We start from the raw sequence: 22228 nt of genomic DNA, 5'->3' as shown, positions 1-22228 counted from the left end.
CTGGGTGAGAGGGAGGGAAGTACTGCGCTCATTCCTCAAAGATGGAAAGCAGAGGTCCTCAGCTTCTAAGTGGGTGCTAGAAGGCTGTGCTTCTCCCAATCTAGGGGTCCAGCCTGGAGGTACAGCCTGCGCCTCACCGGCCTTTGCCACCCTTCTGAAACCCATCCCCGAAGGCCGCTGCCTCAATACAGTCCTGCCAAATGACCCTGGCCGGAGAAGACATATTGCCACAGCCCCAGGAGGAATCCCCCTAGATTCCGCCTCGGCCTGCCCGGTCTTTCTTTCAAACTCCTGAACACAGCCTAATCCCTGGCGCCCCACGCCCGGCGCCCCACAGTCTCCCAGCCCCCACCCAAGGGGCTCTGAGACCCCCAAGAGCTGGGACCTAGCCAGGCCCGGAATTGGGCTGAGGGACTACCAAATGTCCACACACAGGCCCACTCGAACAGGAACACACACACACACACACACACACACACACACACACACACACACACACACAAAATCATCTTTTTGCACGCCGGCGGGAGCAGCGGAAGTCATTAACATTCGCGGTTGTGTAGTAATTAAAGTTAGGCCTGGGGTCGCGGTGCGGCCCAGGCGATGAGCACCGCACAGCCTTCGCAAAACTGGCCCTTGGCGCTGCTAAATCTGGGCACAGCCAAAAACTTGGCTCTCCCTTTTTCTGTTCAGAGGCAACCTCGGTGTTATCGAAACTGGTAGATTAAAAACAAAGAGCAAGAACAGAGCAAGCAAGAAAGTTTCCAGAGTACAAATAAACTTGAAAGCGCTCAGGAGGCGAGCTTACCTTAACTCGAAGGGAGCCATTTTTCAGAGAGTTTTGAGAAACTTGTGGTTTGGTCACTTCTGAACCTAAAATTGACAATTTGAATGACCAGGCGGCACACATAGCCTGCAAAAGAGTCAAATGGAGTCCAGCGTCAGTGAGATTATATGTTATGTGGTATATAATGTTGGATGTCAACTCCCCAAAACCATAAAACTTACTTTAATGGCCCCACGTGACGTTTTATAGCCAGTGAGCCGATCTGTCTGTGCTATGGATGATTTTACGATCTAATTCATAGACAAAACCCTATTCATTTGGCACCCAAATGTCATATAGCCGGAACTGGGGCTTATAAAGTTTACTGTTTTATAACTTTTAAAAGGAAAGCCGGCATCAATGTAAGCAGTCGGTAAATGTGCAAATCTCTAGTTGCGCTTTAGCTGGTCTGAGGAGTTTTCCAATCGAGCTAGGATGGGGTAAGTACCTTCCATTTGTAGCAAATTAATTGTAGCTAAAGAAGCCAACTGGGCTCAGGGTGAGGAGTGGGGAAGGGGCACTGGGGTGGGTTGGACAGAGAGGGTTTGGGGTCCATTGCCTGGTAAGGCCTAGGGCAGCCCTTAGGAAAAAGGCAGGATCTGTGTGGGCCCTGAGGGCAGCTAACCAAATCCATTCCCCTTTCTCCTTTCTTTTCTCTTTTTCTCACTTTTTGTACCCAGCAAAATAACTTGGTCTCCTCAGGGCAGGGTGGACTCAAGACTTTGAAACAGCCCACAGCCTTTTCCACCTTCTGCTCTGAACTTTCAGATGGGTCAGAGTCAGGGAGGCAGCAAGTCAGGATGCTGATCTGAGGCCTATCCATGCCCAGGGCAGTCTGCTCAGGTGGCCTGAGACTCACCAACTTCCAGAACCTTACAGCCAGACAGAAAGTCAGAAAGAGCCGCTTGCTATTTGGCACAAACCAGACCAAGAGAACTTACAATAGAAAGTTTATTTTTTTGTTTCCAGTATTTTTCCTTAAAAACAAATACCAAAAAAAAAAAAAGCTGATCACAGTTTGCTTAAACAGCCAGACTTGGACAATATTTGTAACTTTGTTCACATAAACATACATCACTGAAGCTGCGCTTATAAGAGCCACTTCCAGAGTTCGTGCAAAGGGTCCTACAAAGGCACGAAGGGACACACCGCTTGGAGTCACAGTTTTTGTCACAGAGTCACTAGTCACTACACGTCGAACAAGTTAAGTTGTGTCTCATCAAGTCACCTCTACAACAGCATTAATTACACAAGGAATATAGGTAGTTTGAATAAAAATATCTTTAACAGCTTGGAGCTATTGAGACAGGAACACTTCCACGCACATGCACAGTTAAACAACTTGAGTGCAACACACAACATTGGCACTAAACAGGGTTGGAAGGGGGACTTTTTGTGTTTTTTTTTCTCTTTTCTTTTTTTGTTATAGTTACTTCAAGTAACACAGCTTGCTTCATATAAATAAGTTAAAACATCTATTTTTTTTCAAGACAAAGCCATTCAGGACAAAGAGATGAACAGAAAGCAGATCTACTTATACAGGCGCTATAATGGCAATAAACAGGCTCATGATTAAAAGATGAATTAGGGCAACGAGAACAGGGCTTCTTCACAGAAGGAACACAAGGGAGTTTCAGAAAGTCACCTTAGTACTGACACTATTGCGGGATCCGCTTAGATTGCTCAGTACTTTCAACGCTCAAATACTCAAGGGCGGAAGGCCCCTCCCGCCGCCGCCATGCTCATGCTTTTCAGCTTATTATCTTTTTTCCACTTCATTCTCCGGTTTTGGAACCAGATTTTAATTTGTCTCTCGGAGAGGCAAAGAGCATGTGCTATTTCAATCCTCCTTCGGCGGGTCAGGTAGCGGTTGAAGTGGAACTCTTTCTCCAGCTCTAGGGTCTGGTAGCGGGTGTAGGCCGTCCGGGCCCTTTTGCCTTCTGGGCCGCCTATGTTGTCTGCAACATAGAAAAGTCACTGGTTTAGCCACCAACTCCTCAGCCCCCTGGCTCCCAAAGTTCGCCAGCTGGACATGCCAGGGTCCTGAGCAGCAACCCAGGAGACAGGCTCAACAAGTCCTCCCTCTCAGCCCACCCACCCTTCCCGAATTTCCTTCCCTCTTCCTTTCTAGAGAGAAAACAATACGATTCGGACTCTGGAAACAATCGGCCCAGCTGAGGTTGGAACCCGTGTTCCCAAGGACTTGCCTAGCTTTTCCTCACTCTCTCGCGTCCCCCCACCCCCCACCTTGGCCCTGCCCCGGTTGCCCCGAGCGGGGGGACACAGCCCTCCCGGGCTGCCAACAAACCCACCGAAGCACGCCCCTTTTCTGGGTGCTCAAGTGGCCTCCAGGTCGCTCTCCCCTTAAAGTTCCAGCCCCACCGCCAACCTCCTGTTCCAGCCTTAAGCTTGGGGCGCGAGCTTTCTTTTTCTCCTCTCTGTCTCGGTCTCTCTTTCTTTCTCTCTCTGTCTCCTGTCCCCAAACTTCAGAATCCCGCCGGCTCTCTTCCCCGATTATTCCCCCCCAAGCCCCCTTTTTCGGGGGCTCTAATTAGTAACGCTGTTTCCCCAGCGTAGCTCTCCTCATAAATTATCCACCCTGACAAGCCCGATTCACTGCCCCTACTGCCATCCTCTACCTCTCTGCGCCCTGCTTGGCTGGCCTGACCCGGGAGCGCATTCCGAGGCGCTGGGGTTCAAGACGAATTCTTTCCTTTCTCCCCCTTACTTACATCGACTCAACTTGCCTGGCCCGGCAGCCCTTTTCCCCCCTAACCCCCCTCCCCCTCAACTGTTTTTCGAACAGCTCAGGGTGCAACGGAGACGAGAAAAGGGAAGGAGGAAGGCAGGGCAGGAAGAACGGCAAGGGAGAGGCTGCGCAGGGCTGGGAGAGACCCGGGGAGACAGGGCTGCAGAGGACAGAGAGGGACCGAGCGCCGCACCCCCGAGCACGCGTGGATTTAGAAAAAGGCTGGCTTTACCATGACTTATGTGCAGCTTGCGCATCCAGGGGTAGATCTGGGGCTGCGCGGGCGGCGCCGGGCTCGGCTCGCTCTGCGCGCTCGCCTGCTCGCTGCTGGCGGGGGCGTCCTCCTCGGCTCCGGACGCCGTGCCAACCCCCTCTCTGCTGCTGATGTGGGTGCCGCTGGCGTTGGCCGAGGCGCCGCTGGAGTTGCCCAGGGAGTTTTTCCCGCCGTGATGGCTGTCGCTGCCGGGCGAAGGGGCCACGGCAGAGCAGGGCAGCGGGTCGGGCGGAGGCGAGTGCGTGGACGTGGCCGGCTGGCTGTACCTGGGCTCGGCGGGCGCCGCGCTGGCGCCGGCCGCGTAGCTGCGGGCGCGCTCCCCGGAGCCAAAGTGGCCAGAGCCCGAGCGGCCGACGCTGAGATCCATGCCATTGTAGCCGTAGCCGTACCTGCCGGAGTGCATGCTCGCCGAGTCCCTGAATTGCTCGCTCACGGAACTATGATCTCCATAATTATGCAACTGGTAGTCCGGGCCATTTGGATAGCGACCGCAAAATGAGTTTACAAAATAAGAGCTCATTTGTTTTTTGATATGTGTGCTTGATTTGTGGCTCGCGGTCGTTTGTGCGTCTATAGCACCCTTGCACAATTTATGATGAATTATGGAAATGACTGGGACATGTACTTGGTTCCCTCCTACGTAGGCACCCAAATATGGGGTACGACTTCGAATCACGTGCTTTTGTTGTCCAGTCGTAAATCCTGCCTGATGACCTCTAGAGGTAAACTCGTGCACTAATGGGGGAGTTGGGTGGAGGCGAGAGGGGTGGCGCGCGCGCCCCGGGCGCGTGCCCGCCACCCGCCGCCGCCGTTCAGTCGGACTCGAGCGCCACCCGCTGGAGGCAGGGTGCATCGCTCCGCTTCCGACCCCGGGCTGCAAGGGCCGGGGTCGAATTGAGGTTACAGCCCATTATGGCAAAATTATTGCATTTCCCTCGCAGTTCCATTAGGATGTACCAATTGTGAGGCCGTCAGCTGCCGATCGCGCGCCCGGCGAGGATGCAGAGAATTAGGGGGAGGTGGTGACTTGGAATTTATTTACAACTTTATTTCTGCGCTTTGCAACCCTTCTTATTTTTGTGTCGAGGTTGGGGTAGGTTCTGCCCGTTCTGCCTGCAGCTCTGAATTTTGAAAATACAGATATCACTCTCCCTTCGGAGAGGGGAGGAGGCCATTTACCCAAATGGAGAGATAAATCCTGCCCACAACAGCAGCCACAATTAAGGCTCTGTTTTTTGCGAACGCACGAGGGTCAGTGTCCCTGCCGCTCTTCAACGACAGGCGTCTATTAAAGATAGCTTTTGTGTCGTGTTTCTCCAAGACAAGGTCAAAAATCCCACACACTTTTAGAACCGGAGCCGATTTTTCTTTCTTATGAAGATGGTTTGGCTGTCAGTAGTTTGCTATTCGATTTGCTTATGTCTCCAGCCTGGAGAATCTTCACCAACGGGTCCCTCTCCTCCAGCCAGCCGGGCCCCAAGTCGGAGGGTTCTGGGTGAGCCAGGCGCGTGGGCCCAGGCTCCTCGCAGCCACCAAGGCTGCTTGGGGGCTGGGGATCCGTCGGCTGAGTTACTGGGGTCTTGCTTAGACCTCCAGGAGTAAACTGAGGGAGAGAATGGAATCATTGCGTGGCAGTGCCTAGTATCTCCGCAGTTGTTCTTCTGAGCTCCGAAGGACGAAAGGAAATCACAAATACAGCTGAGAGGCAATGGGAGTCTCCCCACTAGAGGCCCGGAGTCGCAGGCGCCCCAGGCAGGTCTGGAAGCCAGGACCTTTGCGACTCCCATGGCCCTGGGCCCCCTCGTTGGGTCCAGAAAACAGTTCGGTGGCGGTGGCGGCGCCGGTGCTGTCCGAGGCCGGGAGCGGGAACGGGAGCTGGGAGCCTGCAGGAACCCCGTCGCTCCGGGGCTGCAATATTCCACCCGTGCCCAGGTTGGCTTGCCTCGGCCCAGGCTGCTGCTTTTCCACGGACGGTTCCGCGCGCGCGGGGGCTAAGGCTCAGCTATGTCGGGGGCCCCCTTTGTTCCCCGAGCTTCTTCTTGTTCAAGGGTTGGCCTGAGAGGTTGGGCCCCAACCCCTTAGGCCCTCTCTTTCTAGTAGCCAGAAATGATTTGGTGATGCCCTTCCGAATTTAGTGGCCAGGGATTGAGGTTGGTGGAGACGCCGCCCCGATACCAGAGAGGACTCGGCCGGGGGGGAGGGGATCTTCCTTCCCCCGCAATTCTGAGCTCCGGGGAGCACATTGGCACTATACACAGGAACCAGGACGAATTCGGGGCGCACCCAGGGACAACTAGCTGGCTTGTGCAGCCTTGGGGAGAGGGCCTGTGTGTGTACAGTGCGTCTGCTCCACCGCCGAGACGAGATTGGGTGTGTATAGGTTTTGTTTGTTGTAATAGGAAAATGCTCAGGCGATGGCAAAGCACCGGGCGCCCTTGAAACTGCGGAAGCCCCGATGGGAGTAGGCAGGGAGAAAAGTTGGGGAGCAGGCAAGGGCAACCGGGCAAAGCCAAAGGAGGTTGCAGTGCTGTCCTGGTGCCTGGCCAGGCATCTACTCGCCCGCCTTTGCCTCAGAGTCCTCCCCGCTGGGCTGCGTGGAATTGATGAGTTTATTTTCCTTTTTCCACTTCATGCGGCGGTTCTGGAACCAGATCTTGATCTGGCGCTCGGTGAGGCAGAGCGCATTGGCGATTTCGATGCGGCGGCGCCGGGTCAGGTAGCGGTTGAAGTGGAATTCCTTCTCCAGCTCCAGAGTCTGGTAGCGTGTGTAGGTCTGACGGCCTCGGCGCCCGTGGCTCCCGTACACAGCACCTGCAGGCAGAAAGGGCCCGGGGCGTTGGTAAGCTAGGCCGAACCAGTCAGTCCCACACCTCCCACTAGCCTACCAGGGCCTCTGGGTTGGAAGTTGCCCTGCCTCCCTTCCAGCCTCTCCCACCACTTCTGGGTCTGGATAGTGAAGAGTATTTCATAGCATGCAAGGTATTTTCCACCTAAAACGACTTGGGATGGGAAGTTTTTGCTTAAAAAAAAAAAGTCTGGCTTGTAAGAATCCCACTGCAAGCAAAGTGACAGAATGGGCCTTTTAAATTTGGGCTCATAAAGTCCTATTTTTGAAGGTGTAGGGTGTATTTGTCTGAGGATGAGTGCTCTGGAATCCTGAGAGCCATGCAAACTCTGAAATCATAGGCTGATCTCTGTGAGGAATGCTACTGGGCCCCTTCCCTGTCAGGATGTTTGGGGGGGGAGAGTTAAATATGATCAGTCCTCTCAAAATTCTCCCCAATGATATGATCCATCTGAAAAAAAAAAACAAACCCAGCTCCATGGAGAAAAAGTGGATTTTAAAATAAAACAGTTAAGTTTTGAAATGGGTGTGTGTGTGTGTGTGTGTTCCCTGTAGAGTCTTTGGGAACCAGAAGTGAAGAAAGGGATCCATAGGCCAGGTTTCTGGCAATGTAGGATAGGGCTGAGCTTTCTGCTTGGATGCCAAAGGATGGAAGAAGCCCTCCAAGCCAGGTGTGAAACTCAGGTAGGGGCTCAGAAAGAAGCAGAAGTTATTGAGTAGTTTAGTGGAAGGGGGAGGAGAGGAGGGAGGAGAGAGAGAGAGAGAGAAATCCTCTGGCTTGGGGAGGTGGCCCTCCAAGGCTTTGGGGAGACACTAGAAGAGGCCAAATGGGGTCTATCCCCCTCCCCTCTCAGAAAGAGACTTGAGAGGCAAAGGAAGTTATCTCTTGCAAAGTGCTGGAGCCCTTCCAGCTTAGGAACTTGAGTAGGGTGCTGCAGGGATACAGCCTGGGCAGTCTCTCCCTCCCTTCAGGTTACCCCCATCTGAGTTTCAGGTAGCCTGGCAGTGATCTGCCCACCTTCCTCTAAAGTGTCACCTTACCATGGACCTTATTACTCTGTCTTTCCTTTGCTTTGGCCTAAGTGCCCCCATTGGGATTGGGTGTTGTTGTTTTTGTTTTTTCCTTAAAAAAAAATCTTAAAAGCCCAGGAATTTTTTTTTTTTGCCCTTCTTTGCTTTCTTTCTCTGCCTCCTTTCTGTCTCCTACTCCTTCTCCTTGCTTGCCTGCCTCCTTTCCCTTCTTCCTCCACTGTCTTGGCTGGGGGTGGGGGTGCAGGGAAAAGCCTTACCCGCGCAGGAGTTCATCCGCTGCATCCAGGGGTAAACAGGGCTCGTGTACTTCCGGTCGGTGCCTTCCTCCTGGAGGGCTTTGCCCTGCACGCTGCTGCTGTCGGGTTTGTATTGCTGCTCGGGAGAAAAGTGCAGGTAGTCCCCGGGGCCCCTCTGTTTGCCACTGCCCGAGGGCGAGGCGCCACTGAGGTCCTTATCAGAATAGAAACACGAGGCCCCGTACTCGTAGGATGCCCGGTTGCAGGCCAGGACCGAGTTGGACTGTTGGTAGAAACAAGGTGAGGTGTACGTCTTGTCCGGGAGGCTCGACGCCCCGTAGGAGGCCGGGAATGGCCTCAACGCGTCATAGCTGGCCGGGTAGAGGGGCAGCTGGCCCAAGAAGGAGTCCTGGCCGCTGGGCAGGCTCCCGGGGAAAGTGGGATTCACAAAATAGGAACTCATTTGCGCGCCCCTCTGCAGGACTGTGATTTGTTGTGTATTAGTACATCTGGCTATAACTATTAGTAGTCATCGAACTGGTTTGTTTCTGGATGGCCGAACGCCAAAAGCGACAGCAGCAAATCGCACCAGCTGACGCGGCGGCGGCCAATGGGAGCGAGCGCCGGAGCCCGCTCCCCGGGGACCGCGGCGACCGAGGCAGCAAAGTTACAAACAGCCCCCAGCCCGCCCGCCGCCGCCGCCGCCGCCGCCGCCCGCCCGGCAGATTAATGGGTGCACACAGCCTTCGGCCCGGCTCCCCCCCACCCCCATGCCAGGAGCGGGCACGGCCCGGGGTAGGCGCAGGCCGTCACTTCGGGGTAGCAGCACTGGCTTCTGAAAGGCCGGACCAGGCCCCACTCTATCCTCCTCCCCTTTTTGCCTGGTTGGACTTTGCTGTTTTTTTTTTTTTCCCTCTCTTTCTTTCCCCCCCTCTTCTTCTTCTTCTTGTGCTTCTTCCAAACAGGAAACCTGACAATCCCACGCCAGGAGGGGCGGTGACGAGGCTGGCTTTGCTCCTCCCGGCCGGCACTCCAGGAATGGCCCCGAATTGCCCCTCCCCTCGCACTCTCTTACTCGTGGGTAGAGGTTATTGAGTTGGAGAAGAGGCTCTAAGCAGCCTCGCACTCTCTCTCTCTCTCTGCTTTTCACCCCTATACTGGGGATCGGTGCACCCCCTTTTTCTTTCCTTCCCATTCCTATGAGAGGTCTGGGCTTGGCAGCCCAGAGCTGACGGGTCACTTCACGCTGACCAGGAGCAGGCCAAACAGGCTCCCTTTGCCGACCCTTCCTCTCAAGTACACTTCTTGTTGGAGTACTGATGCACCTCCCTGCAACCGCCTCTTCAAGCAAGCACCCTCACCAGCTGCGCACCGCGGGCTGTCTATGAACCCAGGAATGGAGAGGCCCGATCCCACTGGTTTCAACAAGCAAGAACCTACAGCAACGGAACCGCTAGGAGACTGGGAGACGCATGGATGAGAACTGCTCCCCTGGCCGCGCGCCCCACGACCCTCCTCTCCACCGGAGCCGCTCAGAACTGAGACATTTCAAACGTCCAGATGCAGACTCGATCATCATTCCAGAGGCACAGGGGTGGCAGGGCCCCTGGCCAAGCCGGGCACAATGAACAGCTCGCTGGGGCCCAAGGCCGTAGAATAACCTACAGGCTTGGTCCGCGGACCTCCAAGGCCTGCAGTCACGGGGTGTGCCCTCTTTCCTGCCACTACTGAGACTATTTCGGAGGCTTCTAACCCTGGTAGCTCCAGAACCTCGAATAGTCATCTCACTCGCTCCAGAAATCTTGATTCCTTTCAGTATGATTGACATGCAGACAGGACAGGAAAAAAAAAACAAAAAGAGGCCTGGCTTGGTGTGCACTCTCTTGCCTAAGAGGTGTGCCTTTGAGATAGTTGACTTTTAAAGTGCACCGACCCACAGCGTTTTGTAAAATGTGATATCAAGCCAATGGCATTTTTATGACTGTATTTGTTAGGCTTGTAAAAATCCCTTGAATTAGCTTTTAAATCCTCAATTCTGTGGAAGGTGGAGAAAGGCGATGTGATTTGGTTGGATTGCAGGAGACTGCTTACAGGGATCTGTTAGGAAAAAACCCTGGCCAATGCAGACTCAGTCCTGAGGTGGCTCAGGACTTGGAGGGGGGGGGTAATTGGTAATAGTATTGTAAGGATCTGGTAATAACTTCTTTAATCTCTTTCTTGCTTTTATTTTCCCATATCTACCTCCCTCCAATGGGGAGAAAATTGGAAAAGGACTTGCCTAAGTTTGGCCTCCACCCAGCCCAGGAAGGTAACCTCAAAGACTTTGGGAAACCTTGTGCCTCAACCTTAATCAGTCCAACCCTGGGGAACGTTCTTTCTTTACATATAAAGAAAGTTCATTCCGGAGAGGATAAAAATGGACATGTCTCACAAATTTACCCAGGGGAAAGGTTCACTAGGTGAAAATGAAGACCTAAGAACAACCACACACACACACACACAAAAAAAAAAAAAAAAGGCGGGGAGGGGAGTTTTTTTTTTATCTTAAAAAGCTGTTTTGATGAAGATTGTGTTTGGGTGATTGTTTCTTAAAATCATCAGATGGCAGTGAGTTCAAGCACATTATTCTTTGAAATGAAAATAACCGTTTTGCAGATGTTGATCAATGTTTACCTTTATAATTTCTCTTTGATTCCTTCATATCTGCTGGCAGTTTACTACTATTATTATGTTTTGAGCTGGATTCCAAACCTAATAATTGTCTCAGCCAATGAGAGAATTTGATTTCTCAGCTAAGAGCCAGAAAATGTATGTTTAGCTCCTGTCACCACTAAAATAGGAAAAATATATTAGATTGAAATCTTTACAGGCTAGCCAAGATTAGGATACATTTATGTTGGCAGCCAACCAGTTTATCTCTACAACCATATATAGTTGAAGATACACACACACACACACACACACACACACACACACACACACACATCACACACACACATAACCTAGAGCGAGAAAGACTTAGCCAGTGAGCAAAAAAGAACAACAGACCGACCCATTCAGGAGAGAACCAGCCCCACACCCTCCATAGACCCTCTCCTGACATGATGAGAACGTTCACCTCAAGTCATTCTCTTCTGTCCAAGCCGCATGGAAAGCTGACTTACCTTTCAGCTTTTCTCCAAGGGAGGAAGAGTGGTGAGTAGGGTCACACAGTCTGCCCTGTCCTGGGCTGCCCATTGACCTTCTCCTTGTCGGCCAGCCTCAAGATGGCCTGCCGATTTGTATGTGTGGGAAATGGAAGGCCCACCTCTGTCCCATCAAAGCGGTAGCCCAGGCAGAAACCCAAAGCACACAGGTGTGGCCTCCGCTGTGCCAATCAGGTCTTCGCCTGGAGCCAAAGCCGGCCTTGTTAGCCATAGCCATCTTCCTCAGGGCCAGTCAGGCCTGCAGGCCTCAGGACCATGAAGTGGCCTTTCCGAGGCCAGAATCCCCAGACCAGTGCATTACCCCCAAATGGCGCGCGCCCCCAGGGCGCCATGGGACGCCTAGTTTGGACAGAAGCAGCCATGATATGCCAGGCGGCCTACGCAACCAGTCTCCATGGTGCTGGGGTGGGGGTGATGGGAGAACCCGAGTCTATTCCGGCGTCCCGCTCCTGTCAGGGGCGGCGGAGGCGGGGAGGTCTTCAAGCCAAAGAGACCGTGGGAGACGGCTTCTCGGATTCCCTTCCGTCCCCCTCTCCCCTGCCTTCTGGGGAATCTGTGAGGGGCCGGGACAGCAATCGCGCCTGGGTGTAAGAGGCGGGCTGCGCCTGGCGCCCGTCCCGGCATCGGCCACTGCGTGGCAGCAGCGAGCACTCCGCTCGTTAGCCATAAATAATCTGCCCACGGCAGCCGCAGTAGGCAGCCAGCGGCCCTAGGAGGCAAATGCGCCGCTTTATCTGCCCCGAGAGCACCCACCTCGCCAACGGACGTCCCAAACATCTCTAGGCCCTTGTTAATGAGCGAACAGATACCAAGATAGTATCTCAACACAGGGAAACCACAACAAACAAAACCTAAACAAACAGAAGGAACTCGAGCCCAGAACCTCAGATTCCATTTTTTGTTGCCATCCCAGGAGCTCCGGGGGGCGGGGGGTGGGGGGCAAATCTGATCAGATGCACACTCAGGACGAGCCACAATTCGTGCCACCGCGCTGCACAAAGCCACACCAGGCCAGCTGACCACCAGTGCCTCCCCTGGCTAAAGCCACGGCCCTCTCCCGGCTGGCAGGAGTTGGGGGGAGGAATGGATGCCAGCTCGTTGCCTCCGAAGTGGATGAGGGAGGTGGTCCCCTTATTACCCAGACTCGGTTTGCATCCTTCCTTCAGCCCGAGCTACAGGCCCTGTCAGCCACCCCTAAACCACCGCCGTCCACGGCACCAACACACCTCACCGAGCAACCCTCGATTAACCCCATCCTCTCCTCCCATACAGAAGCCGGCCAGCACCTATTCCTCCTCCCAGAGCTTCAGGCACCCATCTTGTCGGAAACCCGGGCGGAGGGACACCATCAGGGGGAGAAGTCTGGCGGAATTAGTAAGTTTTTGTTTGGTTCTTTTCCTCATTCTCAGAGGACACCAATTTCCCACCGAATAGAAAACACTGTGCTGCTGCTCATGCTAAACCGCTTGTGGGCTAAACTCGCGTTGACCTCACCTCTTCCCATCTCCCCAGGTCGGGAACTTGTCTCCGGTGGTTGGAGAATTTAGTCAAACGAATCGCACCATGATGAAAAAACAAAACAAAACAAACCCTACCGGGGTGGGGGAAAAAAAATCCAAACCCAAGAAAGAAACTGGCAGGGAACGCAGCGTGCGGGATGGCTCCCCTTGGAGATTCCCTTGATAGGGATCGAGGGTCGCACGACTCGCTGGCTGCTTACCCTGTGCCCAGGCGGGCGCTGTGCCACGGAGGGAAGGCGGGCTTTTACAGCCACGGTGAGCCAGGGAGGGGGGAGAGGGAGTTGTATAGGTGGTGATGATGATGGTGATGTGTGTGTGCGCGCGCGCAAGCGCGTGCGTGTGGGCGCGGGTGAGGAAGTGAATTGGGGGGGTGTGCCAGGGTGACCCTGGGGGGGGTATGGGTGAGGTTGACTATGACCCCCTTCAAAGTCATCTTGGATGCCCTCATCCACCTCCGTGGCACCTCACTACCTTTGCTCCTGTCTCCTTTCCCACATGTCTCACCTGCAGATAGAGGCTCCCGGAAGCTCCAGTCCCTCTGACAGCTGTCGCTTGTGCAGCCCAGGAGATGAATTTTCCTCCTGCTCGATGCCAGAGGACGCAGGACTTTAGCCAGGTTGCGAGTTGTAAAGCGGCCGCCGCCGAGGCGCCTGCCACTGGACGCGCCCCACCTCCAGCAGGAGCGGCCCAGCCGGCCTGGGGCCGGGCTTCTGCTCGGTCGCCATCGCCGGACAAAGCTCAGCCCAGCCGAAGCTCAGCCCAGCCGGGCTGGAAGGCAGAGCTCCGAAGCACGCAGGACGGAGCGGAGCAAAAGAATGCGGCTCTATTCTCGCAAGGGAAATTATAAAAAAGTTCATGTTCACGGTTCCCATCCACATGACCGACAGCGGCCAATGGAAGGGCCGAACAACTCATAAAGTTGTATTGCAAAGTTGTAAATTTTCATAAACAACAACGGATTTATGACCCTTTCCCCATCACTGAGAGGAGGCAGTTCTTACACCGGCGCCATCTTACCACCGAGGCCGCCCCGATTTGGGGCCGCAGCTTTTACCGACCCTTTTGGGCCAGGTTTTATTTTAAAAAAGAGCCCTAAGAAGCTAGCCCAAACCAGGCCGGACATAGGAATGGGGGGTCTGCTCTGGCCAAGCTCGGGATACCCCTCGCCTTTGCCTTTGGCCCCTTCCGACCCGCTCCTCCTCCCCGCACCCAGACTTCTATGCCCAGGCTGCAAAGCTGAATTTGGGGCTCCTGCTCCTCCCAGAACCTCTCTGCTGCGGTTCAGAGGCCTGGGGCGCCCTTGCCTCCTCTGAGGGCGGAGTGGAGGGTGCTGCAGCAGGGACCCCTGAATCCTATTTCCTAGCCCAGGGCTGGGTTCAAGGCGCATGCGGAATCCGGAATGCGTGGCAGGGTAGGTAATGCCCCTTTCACAGCCCACTCTACGGCCTTAGAGGAAAGGGTGGATTTGGGGTTCGCCCATGGGGCACATGGAGGATGTTTTGAAAAATGATTGATAAAATATATCTACCAAAGATTTTGTTTTCAAGGGATCTAGATGTTTGTGCGCACACAATGACCAGACAAAAAAATCCCTACAAATTCAAGAGCACATCTACAATTATGGACACAGGGAAATGCATAACACTCAATTACAGACACCAAAACGTGGCATTATGGACACACAGAAACACATCCACCCAATTATGGACATAGAAATAAATGCACACTATTATGGAGACCAGATACACATACAATTATGGATATGGAATTATACAGTTATGAAATGGTGCAAAAATATAAGCAAGCACACACAGGAACTCATACATACAAAATAGGCACCAACATACCCAGACAAATCCATATATATTAGATATGCATGTCTGTATGTGTATTTATACATATGTATGTATATAACGTGACCAGCACACACAGAAGTACATGGACACCCAACACTTGGACCCCAGAATAGACCTAGGCACACAGACAGCCAGGCTTGTGCTGAGCTAGGGTCACCTCCCTTTCCCTGGTCCCTCTGGATAAAGCAGTCCACATTTCTTTGTCACCAAGCATCTTTATTTTTGTTACATAAAACATGATTAGCTGGGCTGGGAAGCATGCCTTCCCTGAACCCCAGGCTGGAGCTAAGGGGGACACAGGACAACACAGGAGATGAAGGGCATCTGGGAGAGTTTAGGGACCTCCCCACCCACTACAGAGTTAGTTCAAGACAACACACCATGCTACAAAGTCACCCAATGAACACATCCTCCCCAAGTCAAAACATTCCTTTACAAATGAGCTCCAAGACTAGAGAAACAAGGGGGAAAAAAAATCTTGTTCAAATATACAGTATTTGCCATTGTAGGAAAAGTCAGGGTACACATATTTGACATGGCTGACCAGTAGGACGCAAGGACAGGGGAGGGGACCGTGAGGCTGAGCAGCTCTGAAATCCTACAAAGCAGAAATGAAGCCAGAGGTCTGCCTCTCAGGAATGCTCCTCTCCAGAAGTGGGTGTGTTGGACCTGAACTTGGGGGTGGCCAAGCCAGAAAAAGAGGGATTCTAGGTTGCAGCATTTAGTATGCTTTGGAATAAATATATTATTTTTCAATTTAAATAGAAGCCATTGCTCTGGTCCCTGGACCCCAGTGCCTTGTCCATGAAGGACCTCAAAGGCTGTCCCCGGGAAGCTCAGGGGCCTGGCCTGGCCTGGCCCCAGAAGGCCAGCACCAAAAAAGCAGGCAAGCTAGCCAGCACAAAATAGGTAGTTTGGGGCTAGTAGGTAGTACTGAAAAGAATCCTGTTCTTGCAGGTATGCGGGGTGGTGCTAGGTATCTGCCAGTGTTGGGACACAGTGGGGGGGCTTCCTGGAAGTGGAGGCCCACTAGGGCTGGGCCCATAGGTAGTTTGGGGGTGCCTCTCAAGGAGACCTGTGCTAGGTAGTATTTTGGCTGTGCCAGTGAACAGCACTGGCCTGGGGTTGGGGGTATCTAGTGGGATCCTCAGAAACAGAGGGGATCCCCAAGGCGATCTAATCTCCAGCCGCCTCAGTCCAGAAAAGTTGGGGGCTAGAGTGCGTGATGGGGTGGGGATGGGGTGGGTTTGTGGTTGGGGACTTGGAATTTTTTTTTTTTTACATTTTCTTTTTATTTCCCATATTTTTTTTTTTTTGTAAATAAAACCAGTGAGTCTCTTAAAGACTCTTTTCCGACTGTCCAGGGCAGGGGATAGGGCCCAGAATAGGCCCCTTATTCCTCCTCCTCGTCATCCTCTTCATCCTCCTCCTCCTCCTCTTCGGCCTTGTCAGCCGTGGCGGCGGCGGCGGCGGTGCTGGCAGCCGAGGGCACGGCGGTGCCCTCAGGGGCTGCAGTGGGGGCTGGACTGTCGTCCTTATGTTCTTTCTTCCACTTCATGCGGCGGTTCTGGAACCAGATCTTGATCTGGCGCTCGGTGAGGCAGAGCGCATGGGCGATCTCGATGCGGCGGCGCCGGGTCAGGTAGCGGTTGAAGTGGAATTCCTTCTCCAGCTCCAGAGTCTGGTAGCGAGTGTAGGTCTGGCGGCCCCGCTTCCTGTCGGGTCCTGAGAGTAGAAATTTGGACACACAGACACATGGACATGAAGCGAAGAGTGTATTTGTCAGGCCCTATGTTCCAGACCCTGGTCCTTTTTCCCTTACCAGATCCAGTCACACCCCCTTCAGCCCTGCACCCCTTACCCTAGCTATTCCGGGGTGCAGGAAGAGGGAAGTGTTAGCAGAAGACCGGAACTACAGTGCCAGACTTGCAGGCAGTGCTGTTAGGCGCTTTGGCTCAGAATCCCAACTTTACAACTGACCTTTCCAGCCGGCTACGCTTCCACAATGTCTCCTATCTCCCTGACAAAGGCAAATTGTAAATATAGAGTGTGGGCAAGTGGGAGACGCTGCTCTTTTGCCATTCAAAGACGAGTCCAGCCGCTACCCAGCCTTGCTAGACGAGTGGGCGACCCTCTCCAGCAGCCTCAACACCCCCCCCTTTCCTAGAAGCACCCTGTGTGCCATTCCATCTCTATGCCTGTCCTGAAATGGCCCCTGGCTCAGGGGTAGGTGAGGGGCCCCAAAGGCTTGGTTCTCTTTGCTTTTGAGAAAGAAGAGCCAGGCGTAAAGGAAGAGCAAGGAAAGGAAAGGAAAGGAAAGGAAAGGAAAGGAAAGGAAAGGAAAGGAAAGGAAAGGAAAGGAAAGGAAAGGAAAGGAAAGGAAAGGAGAGAGAAGAGGAAGAAAGGGAGAGAGGGGGGAGAGAGACGGAGAGAGAGAGCGTAGAGGGAGGAGGGGAAATCCACGGAATAAACTTAATGTTAAAATTCCAAGGCAAATGGAGTTAAATAAATTTACGAGGATCAACCCATTAATTGGGCCATAAAAAGTTTTATGAGCCTCATTTACATACAATGCTAGGGGTTCTCCACGCAATGGCGCCTCAGCTCTAATTAAAACCAGAAAGGCAGCGCCGCCGGGAGTCCAGGGGGCCTCCAGGCTCCAATCTCCCCGGCCTCCCACTCCCGAGGCGGACGCGGCTCTCCGCGCTCCGGGGCTCCCGGCTCCCCCCTCCGCTCCCGGCCGGCCGCCGGCCCCAACCCGCCCAGCCGCGGCGCCTACCTGAAGACCGCATCCAAGGGTAGATGCGGAAATTCGCCTCGGCCGGGCCGCGCAGCGCGCCCTCGTCCGCCTGGTCGCAGGCGCCTTTGGCGAGGTCACTGCAGAGCCCGGGGATGTTTTGGTCGTAGGAGGCGCAGGACAGGTTGCCGTAGGCATCGGCACTCAGGCCATAGCCCGACGCGAAAGGGCTCTGATAGAGGGGGCTGTTGACATTGTACAAGCCCGGCACGGTGGAGGCGAAGGCGCCCGCGCCCGCCCCGTAGCCGCTTCTCTGCGAGTTGGGCGCAAAGGAGCAAGAAGTCGGCTCGGCATTTTGGAACAGAGAAGCCCCCGCCGTATATTTGCTAAAAAGCGCGTTCACATAATACGAAGAACTCATAATTTTGACCTGTGATTTGTTGTCCGGCAGCTTTCAGTGTCGGTTTTACGAGGTAGCGTGATATATGATAACATTACACCCCCAGATTTACACCAAACCCCATTTTCTTTTGGAAGGAGCTCGCCGCAGCACGTGACCGCCCACATGACCGCCTCCGCCAATCTCAGCAGCCCTCACAGGTGGTCTCGCTCGGCGGGGCCCGCGACAGCCTAGAATGGAAGGGGAAGAGGCTCAAAGATGCGGCCGGTGGATCTGCCCGCGCCCGGGGAGCCTGCGGTGCCCCATGGCAAGAGCGCCCCGAGGCTCCGCGCAATCGCCCCTTGTGCCCGCTAACCCTAGCGCCGGAGCCTGCACACACCCGGGCAGGGTCCGCCCAGCACAGTGCCTCATAGCCGGTGGTGAACCCCAAATCCTATGTGTGGATCTTCCCGTTCCATCCGTCTGGGGACCCAGCGTCCCCGAAGGGGTGGTGCGCCCCACACATCCGTCGGCTCTGCCGTGGCCTTGGGGTGCGGGACGCAGGTCTGTCCCCCCCCCCCCCCAGCTTGACTCTTGGCCAGACTGAAGAGCCGGCCCCGGCAGGCGCTGGGGCTCTTCTAGCGGCGGAGGGAACAACACACCGCAAGCTGCAGCCATGTGGTTCGAATAAACTCAAGGTCTCGCAGCTTCCTTTCCTTAATCGGCCGCGCACTGTTTATCCGCCCTAAAGGAAGCAGTGAAATGTTTATCTATTAATGAGCCTCATTTGCCAACAGATTTATTAACATGGGGTTCCTCTCCCTCCCCCAGCCCCCGTCGGCGGCCGAGGCCCTGCGTGCATACAGGCCCTGTGCAATCGCTCCTGGGCACCTGGCTGGCCTCCCGCAGCTCAGCCCGCAGTTTAGGACTCCTTTGTCCTCCCCACCGTCCACCCTTGAAGAAGCTCGGGCTCCCTCACCTTTCCAGGCACCTTCCCTTTAAACCCTGCCTTCCTTGCCCCGAGGTTTCCGGCATCCTGAAACCTATACCCCGCTATGTACCTTCACCTTGTAGGTTTGGGTGTCCAAGAGCAATAGGCGCTTTCTAGCCCGTTTGGAGAGGAGAGAGGGGAGATCCCGGATGGCTGGGGGAGTGCAGCCACTCTGGACCAGCTTTCCTTTCCGAGAAAACCAAAACAAATAGGAAAGCCCTCTCCAAAGGCCACCTCAGTCTGATTAGTCGTCGCCTTTCCAACTGTACGGGCTCACAAGAGAACGGAGAGCAGAGCAGTTTTATTCTTTCCCAGCTAGCCCCCCATCGTGGGACACCTACCTTCGCAGGCCTTGGGCTGGGCTGTGATGTTGGACCAACTGAAACTCGCGCTGCCCTAGGCTCGGTGGAAGATGACTGCGGGGAACCCATCCCCTAAACGCTTTGTCAACTACTCAGGCTACACTGGACTCCTAACTACCTTTTACTGCCCAACTCGATTGCACACCATAAACCCCAACCTCACAATGCAATTGCCCCGGAAATTCTCCTCTAAATTATAGAGTTTGGTTCCTTGCGTACAAAGCATTACTTCTCCACGTTCAGAGGGTCTGGGCTGCTCTCCTTCACCCCCACCCTCTCAGGGGGTCCTAAGAGCACAAAAGACAGAAGTCCTGCTCCTCTTTGGGATGTAAGGCGCCCCAGTGCGCCCCAGTAAAGGGCTAGGGCTTGCATGGGGAGGGGAAACAGGTAGGCGCAGGACTATCTCCCCCCCCCCAGGGGCAAAGGAACTCTAGTGGGGGGGGGCAATATCCGGGATGCCATTTATGGTGGTTTGGGATGATATTGAGTCTCAGACAGGAAATAGGGGGGAAGGGGAAGGAAAAATATCCTCCTCCCCCCCAAAGTATCCTCATCTGACAGGGAAATAAAAACCTAAGAAAGTTAAAGGAAGACAAAGCAAACAAAAAGAAAGTCAGGAGATCAAAGAAGTGGAATTAGATGGCTTTAGACCAATAAATTGTTCCTTGGGTGACACAGAGCAAGAAGGGAAGAGAAAGACGGGCCAGCGGCCGCCGGCCTCTGTCTAGACTGAAGCGACTGGAGTGGCCGAGAAAGAGATGGGGTTTAAAGTAGAAGCTGCCTTCAGCAAGGAAGCGACCCAACTGTCTAACTGAGGAGCAATTTGGGGGTTGAAGGGAGGACACCACCCTGCCCCTTCCCAATCCTCCTCTCCCGAAGGACACTTGGGTGCTAGCTCGCAGGCTCAGCGCTGCCCAGGTTTGGCCGTCGCATGTCTGAGCGAGTCCAAGTGGTTCTGGCAGGACGTGCTGCCTGTTTGCCCCAGCCAAGGAAGACCTGAATACTGGCGGCCGGAGTCAGCCAACTGGACCCAGTCCTGCGGGCACCAAAACCTCCCTTTCGTTTCTGGGTGCCTCTCTCTCTCTCTCTCTCTCTCTCTCTCTCTCTCTCTCTCTCTCTCTCTCTCTCTCTCTCTCTCTCTCTCTCTCTCTCTCTCTCTCTCTTCCTGCCTTCTGTGGCCAGATTTGCAAACGAAAACCGTTGGATAAAATCAGGCTATCAGGAAGGCCTATTTAATCATACACTTTCCCAGCCATCAGTCTCCTATGTATGTAGCTGAAAAGACATAAATGTGTGTGTTCCTGTGTGTGTGATATTCACAGAAATGCTCCTAGGCCAGTTTCTGATCAACGTAGCTATCTAGTTATTTATCTGGAGCTGACTTTCTATTTACTAGGGGAGCCTGTTTCCTGTGTTTTAAGATTTTTGGTCACCAAAACGTCCTCAATATTTAAACATGGTTAACAATGTAAATCCAACCTCCACAGCTCGGTGAACGGTGAGCTCCGTGAAGAGGCTGGTGTTTTGCTTCTTTAAATATATTCACCCTTGGTCCTCTGTTCTCTCCCTAGTGACAGGGCCAGGGTCCCAGGCCTGGACACGATGACCATCCCATCCCCAAGGCGTGCAGATGAGCTGTGGCCCGCGTGGGGGTCTTGCCTGGGTGAAGGCCAGATGCAGAGAGCGGCTTTTAGGCAGCTGAGAACTGAGGGCAGTCTCCTGGCGCCAGCCGGCCAAGGGCAAGGGAGGCCTCCCCGAGCCAGGCAGCTCCCCAGCCCCTGCGCAGCCTTGGTGTCTGCTGGAGAGGAGAGGTCGCCACTGATCGGTGACTTCACTTATTTGTAATTAGAGGTCAAGCTTGCTATCTGTGCCCGCTGATCTTGTATTTGGCCACTCCTTTACAGTTCTATCAATCGAGATTTCTATCTGCTGCTTATATACACGGCCCGGGGTGTCTGGGGGGAAGCTATTAAACCTTTTTACAATCAGATGCTGTGAAACAGTGTGTATTTTATACGAAACTATAATGAAGATGTGTGTTTGTATAACAGAGAGAGAGAGAGAGAGAGAGAGAGAGAGAGAGAGAGAGAGAGAGAGAGAGAGAGAGAGAGAGAAACACCCGTGAAAGATGTCAGCCAACATTCAGCCCCTAGTTTTACAGCGTGTTCAGCACGGAGATGCGGGTCGTAAACATTTTGTGGGCTTGGCGGAGGCTGTAACGACCCAAATAAATGCGCGGCGCGGCGCGTTCAGAGGACCCCGGGGCGCGTCGAGGTCTCTGTTTGCTGCTGTTCTCTCCGAAACCTTCCGCCTTCTACCCGTGGTTGATCCGATTCGCACCCAGGCTCGGGGCCGTCTTTGCTGGAGGCTGGGGAATCGGGGGCCCTGGCCCGTACCTAGGCTCGGAGATGAGCTGGGCTTGGATCAGGGTCCCGTGCCTCTAGTCTCCTGCGTCTGGACGTTTCTACGCAGGCGAATGGCGTGGCTAGAGAAGTGCGATCGAGCGGCTTCTCCGACGTGAGCAAAAATTCCAAGGCGGAGGTGTTTTGTTGGAACATGTATTTGTTAAACAGCGCATTTATTCGAGAATAATCGAACGGAATCCCCCAGCGGGGCCAGGTCCCGGCTGATTTACACTGGACGGCCACCAACGGTGGCGGGTCTCCCAGTTTGCACTCGCCTAAGTTTACCGTCCTCTGTATTCAGACCGGCCAAATCCCGGGCTTCCTGGCTCCCTCTGCGGTGCTCACTCTGCCGGCCCTGCACCAGGGTGCCGGTTTCGAGGGAGCTCCGGGGTGCGGACCACAGAACCCGTGGCAGCGGTGGGCACCCTCGGCACGCCCTCTGTAGGGGCGTCAGGTCCACCGGCTTCCGTCCCTGTGTCCTTCCACCGGTGAGCGGGGGGTCCCCCGCGCGTCTCGCTGACCAGAGGCTTGTGCCGGGCTGAGGACGATGACCCCGAGCCGGAGCCGCTCTTGGAGCTTCAGCCCCGCAGCCACCGGGCAGCTGCGGCTCCGCCACGCGGCGCCCTCGGGATGGGGCTTCGCGATCAGCGAGAATTAGGCCAACCCTCGGAGCATCCTTGTGCCCCAGAATAGCTTTCCAGCTTAGCGTGAGCAGCACGGAAAATATACGAGTGCTGTTCGCTCGGATCTGGGGGCTCCATTCCAGAAAGAATCGCGTCAAGTCGACATCTTAGGAAATTTCCAGGGTCG

The 22228-nt window shown here is 54.3% G+C and overlaps 3 protein-coding genes across 5 annotated transcripts; all 3 read right to left on the bottom strand.

Moving 5' to 3' along the window:
- Window positions 1-1759: 1759 nt before the first annotated feature.
- On the bottom strand, window positions 1760-5753 carry Hoxa5 (homeobox A5). The gene is made up of 2 exons (XM_069996046.1): window positions 3808-5753; window positions 1760-2784 (listed from the first exon to the last, which is right to left on the bottom strand). The coding sequence occupies exons 1-2, from the start codon at window positions 4700-4702 to the stop codon at window positions 2534-2536; spliced, it is 1146 nt and encodes a 381-aa protein (XP_069852147.1). The 5' UTR covers window positions 4703-5753; the 3' UTR covers window positions 1760-2533.
- A 147-nt stretch (window positions 5754-5900) lies between these two features.
- On the bottom strand, window positions 5901-8523 carry Hoxa6 (homeobox A6). Its single transcript, XM_069996050.1, has 2 exons — window positions 7984-8523; window positions 5901-6660 (listed from the first exon to the last, which is right to left on the bottom strand). Exons 1-2 carry the CDS (start codon window positions 8423-8425, stop codon window positions 6401-6403), a joined length of 702 nt encoding a protein of 233 aa, XP_069852151.1. The 5' UTR covers window positions 8426-8523; the 3' UTR covers window positions 5901-6400.
- A 6216-nt stretch (window positions 8524-14739) lies between these two features.
- On the bottom strand, window positions 14740-19085 carry Hoxa7 (homeobox A7). Of its 3 annotated transcripts, none has more exons than XM_069996038.1 (4): window positions 18728-19085; window positions 18323-18405; window positions 17324-17911; window positions 14740-16269 (listed from the first exon to the last, which is right to left on the bottom strand). In XM_069996038.1, exons 3-4 carry the CDS (start codon window positions 17700-17702, stop codon window positions 15938-15940), a joined length of 711 nt encoding a protein of 236 aa, XP_069852139.1. In that variant the 5' UTR covers window positions 17703-17911; window positions 18323-18405; window positions 18728-19085; the 3' UTR covers window positions 14740-15937. The 3 variants fall into 3 exon arrangements, with proteins under 3 accessions (XP_069852139.1, XP_069852140.1, XP_069852141.1); XM_069996039.1 differs by having other exon boundaries at window positions 18993-19039; XM_069996040.1 differs by lacking the exon at window positions 18323-18405 and having other exon boundaries at window positions 18993-19081.
- Between the last annotated feature and the right edge of the window lie 3143 nt (window positions 19086-22228).

The sequence above is a fragment of the Dipodomys merriami genome, unplaced genomic scaffold (assembly GCF_024711535.1).
Source record: "Dipodomys merriami isolate MVZ:Mamm:240054 unplaced genomic scaffold, mDipMer1.0.p SCAF_5, whole genome shotgun sequence".
In the NCBI taxonomy this organism is placed as follows: Eukaryota; Metazoa; Chordata; class Mammalia; order Rodentia; family Heteromyidae; genus Dipodomys; species Dipodomys merriami.
This window is presented reverse-complemented; position numbering and strand designations above follow the sequence as displayed.

Bases quoted from the DNA above. Each gene is read 5' to 3' on its own strand.
- Hoxa7 (XM_069996038.1), bottom strand. From the start codon at position 17,702: ATGAGTTCTTCGTATTATGTGAACGCGCTTTTTAGCAAATATACGGCG. The intron at 16,270-17,323 runs GTAGGCGCCGCG...TTCTACTCTCAG, and splicing joins CCCTTGGATGCGGTCTTCAG to GACCCGACAGGAAGCGGGGC.
- Hoxa6 (XM_069996050.1), bottom strand. From the start codon at position 8,425: ATGAGTTCCTATTTTGTGAATCCCACTTTCCCCGGGAGCCTGCCCAGC. The intron at 6,661-7,983 runs GTAAGGCTTTTC...TTCTGCCTGCAG, and splicing joins GCGGATGAACTCCTGCGCGG to GTGCTGTGTACGGGAGCCAC.
- Hoxa5 (XM_069996046.1), bottom strand. From the start codon at position 4,702: ATGCACCCTGCCTCCAGCGGGTGGCGCTCGAGTCCGACTGAACGGCGG. The intron at 2,785-3,807 runs GTAAAGCCAGCC...TCTATGTTGCAG, and splicing joins CAAGCTGCACATAAGTCATG to ACAACATAGGCGGCCCAGAA.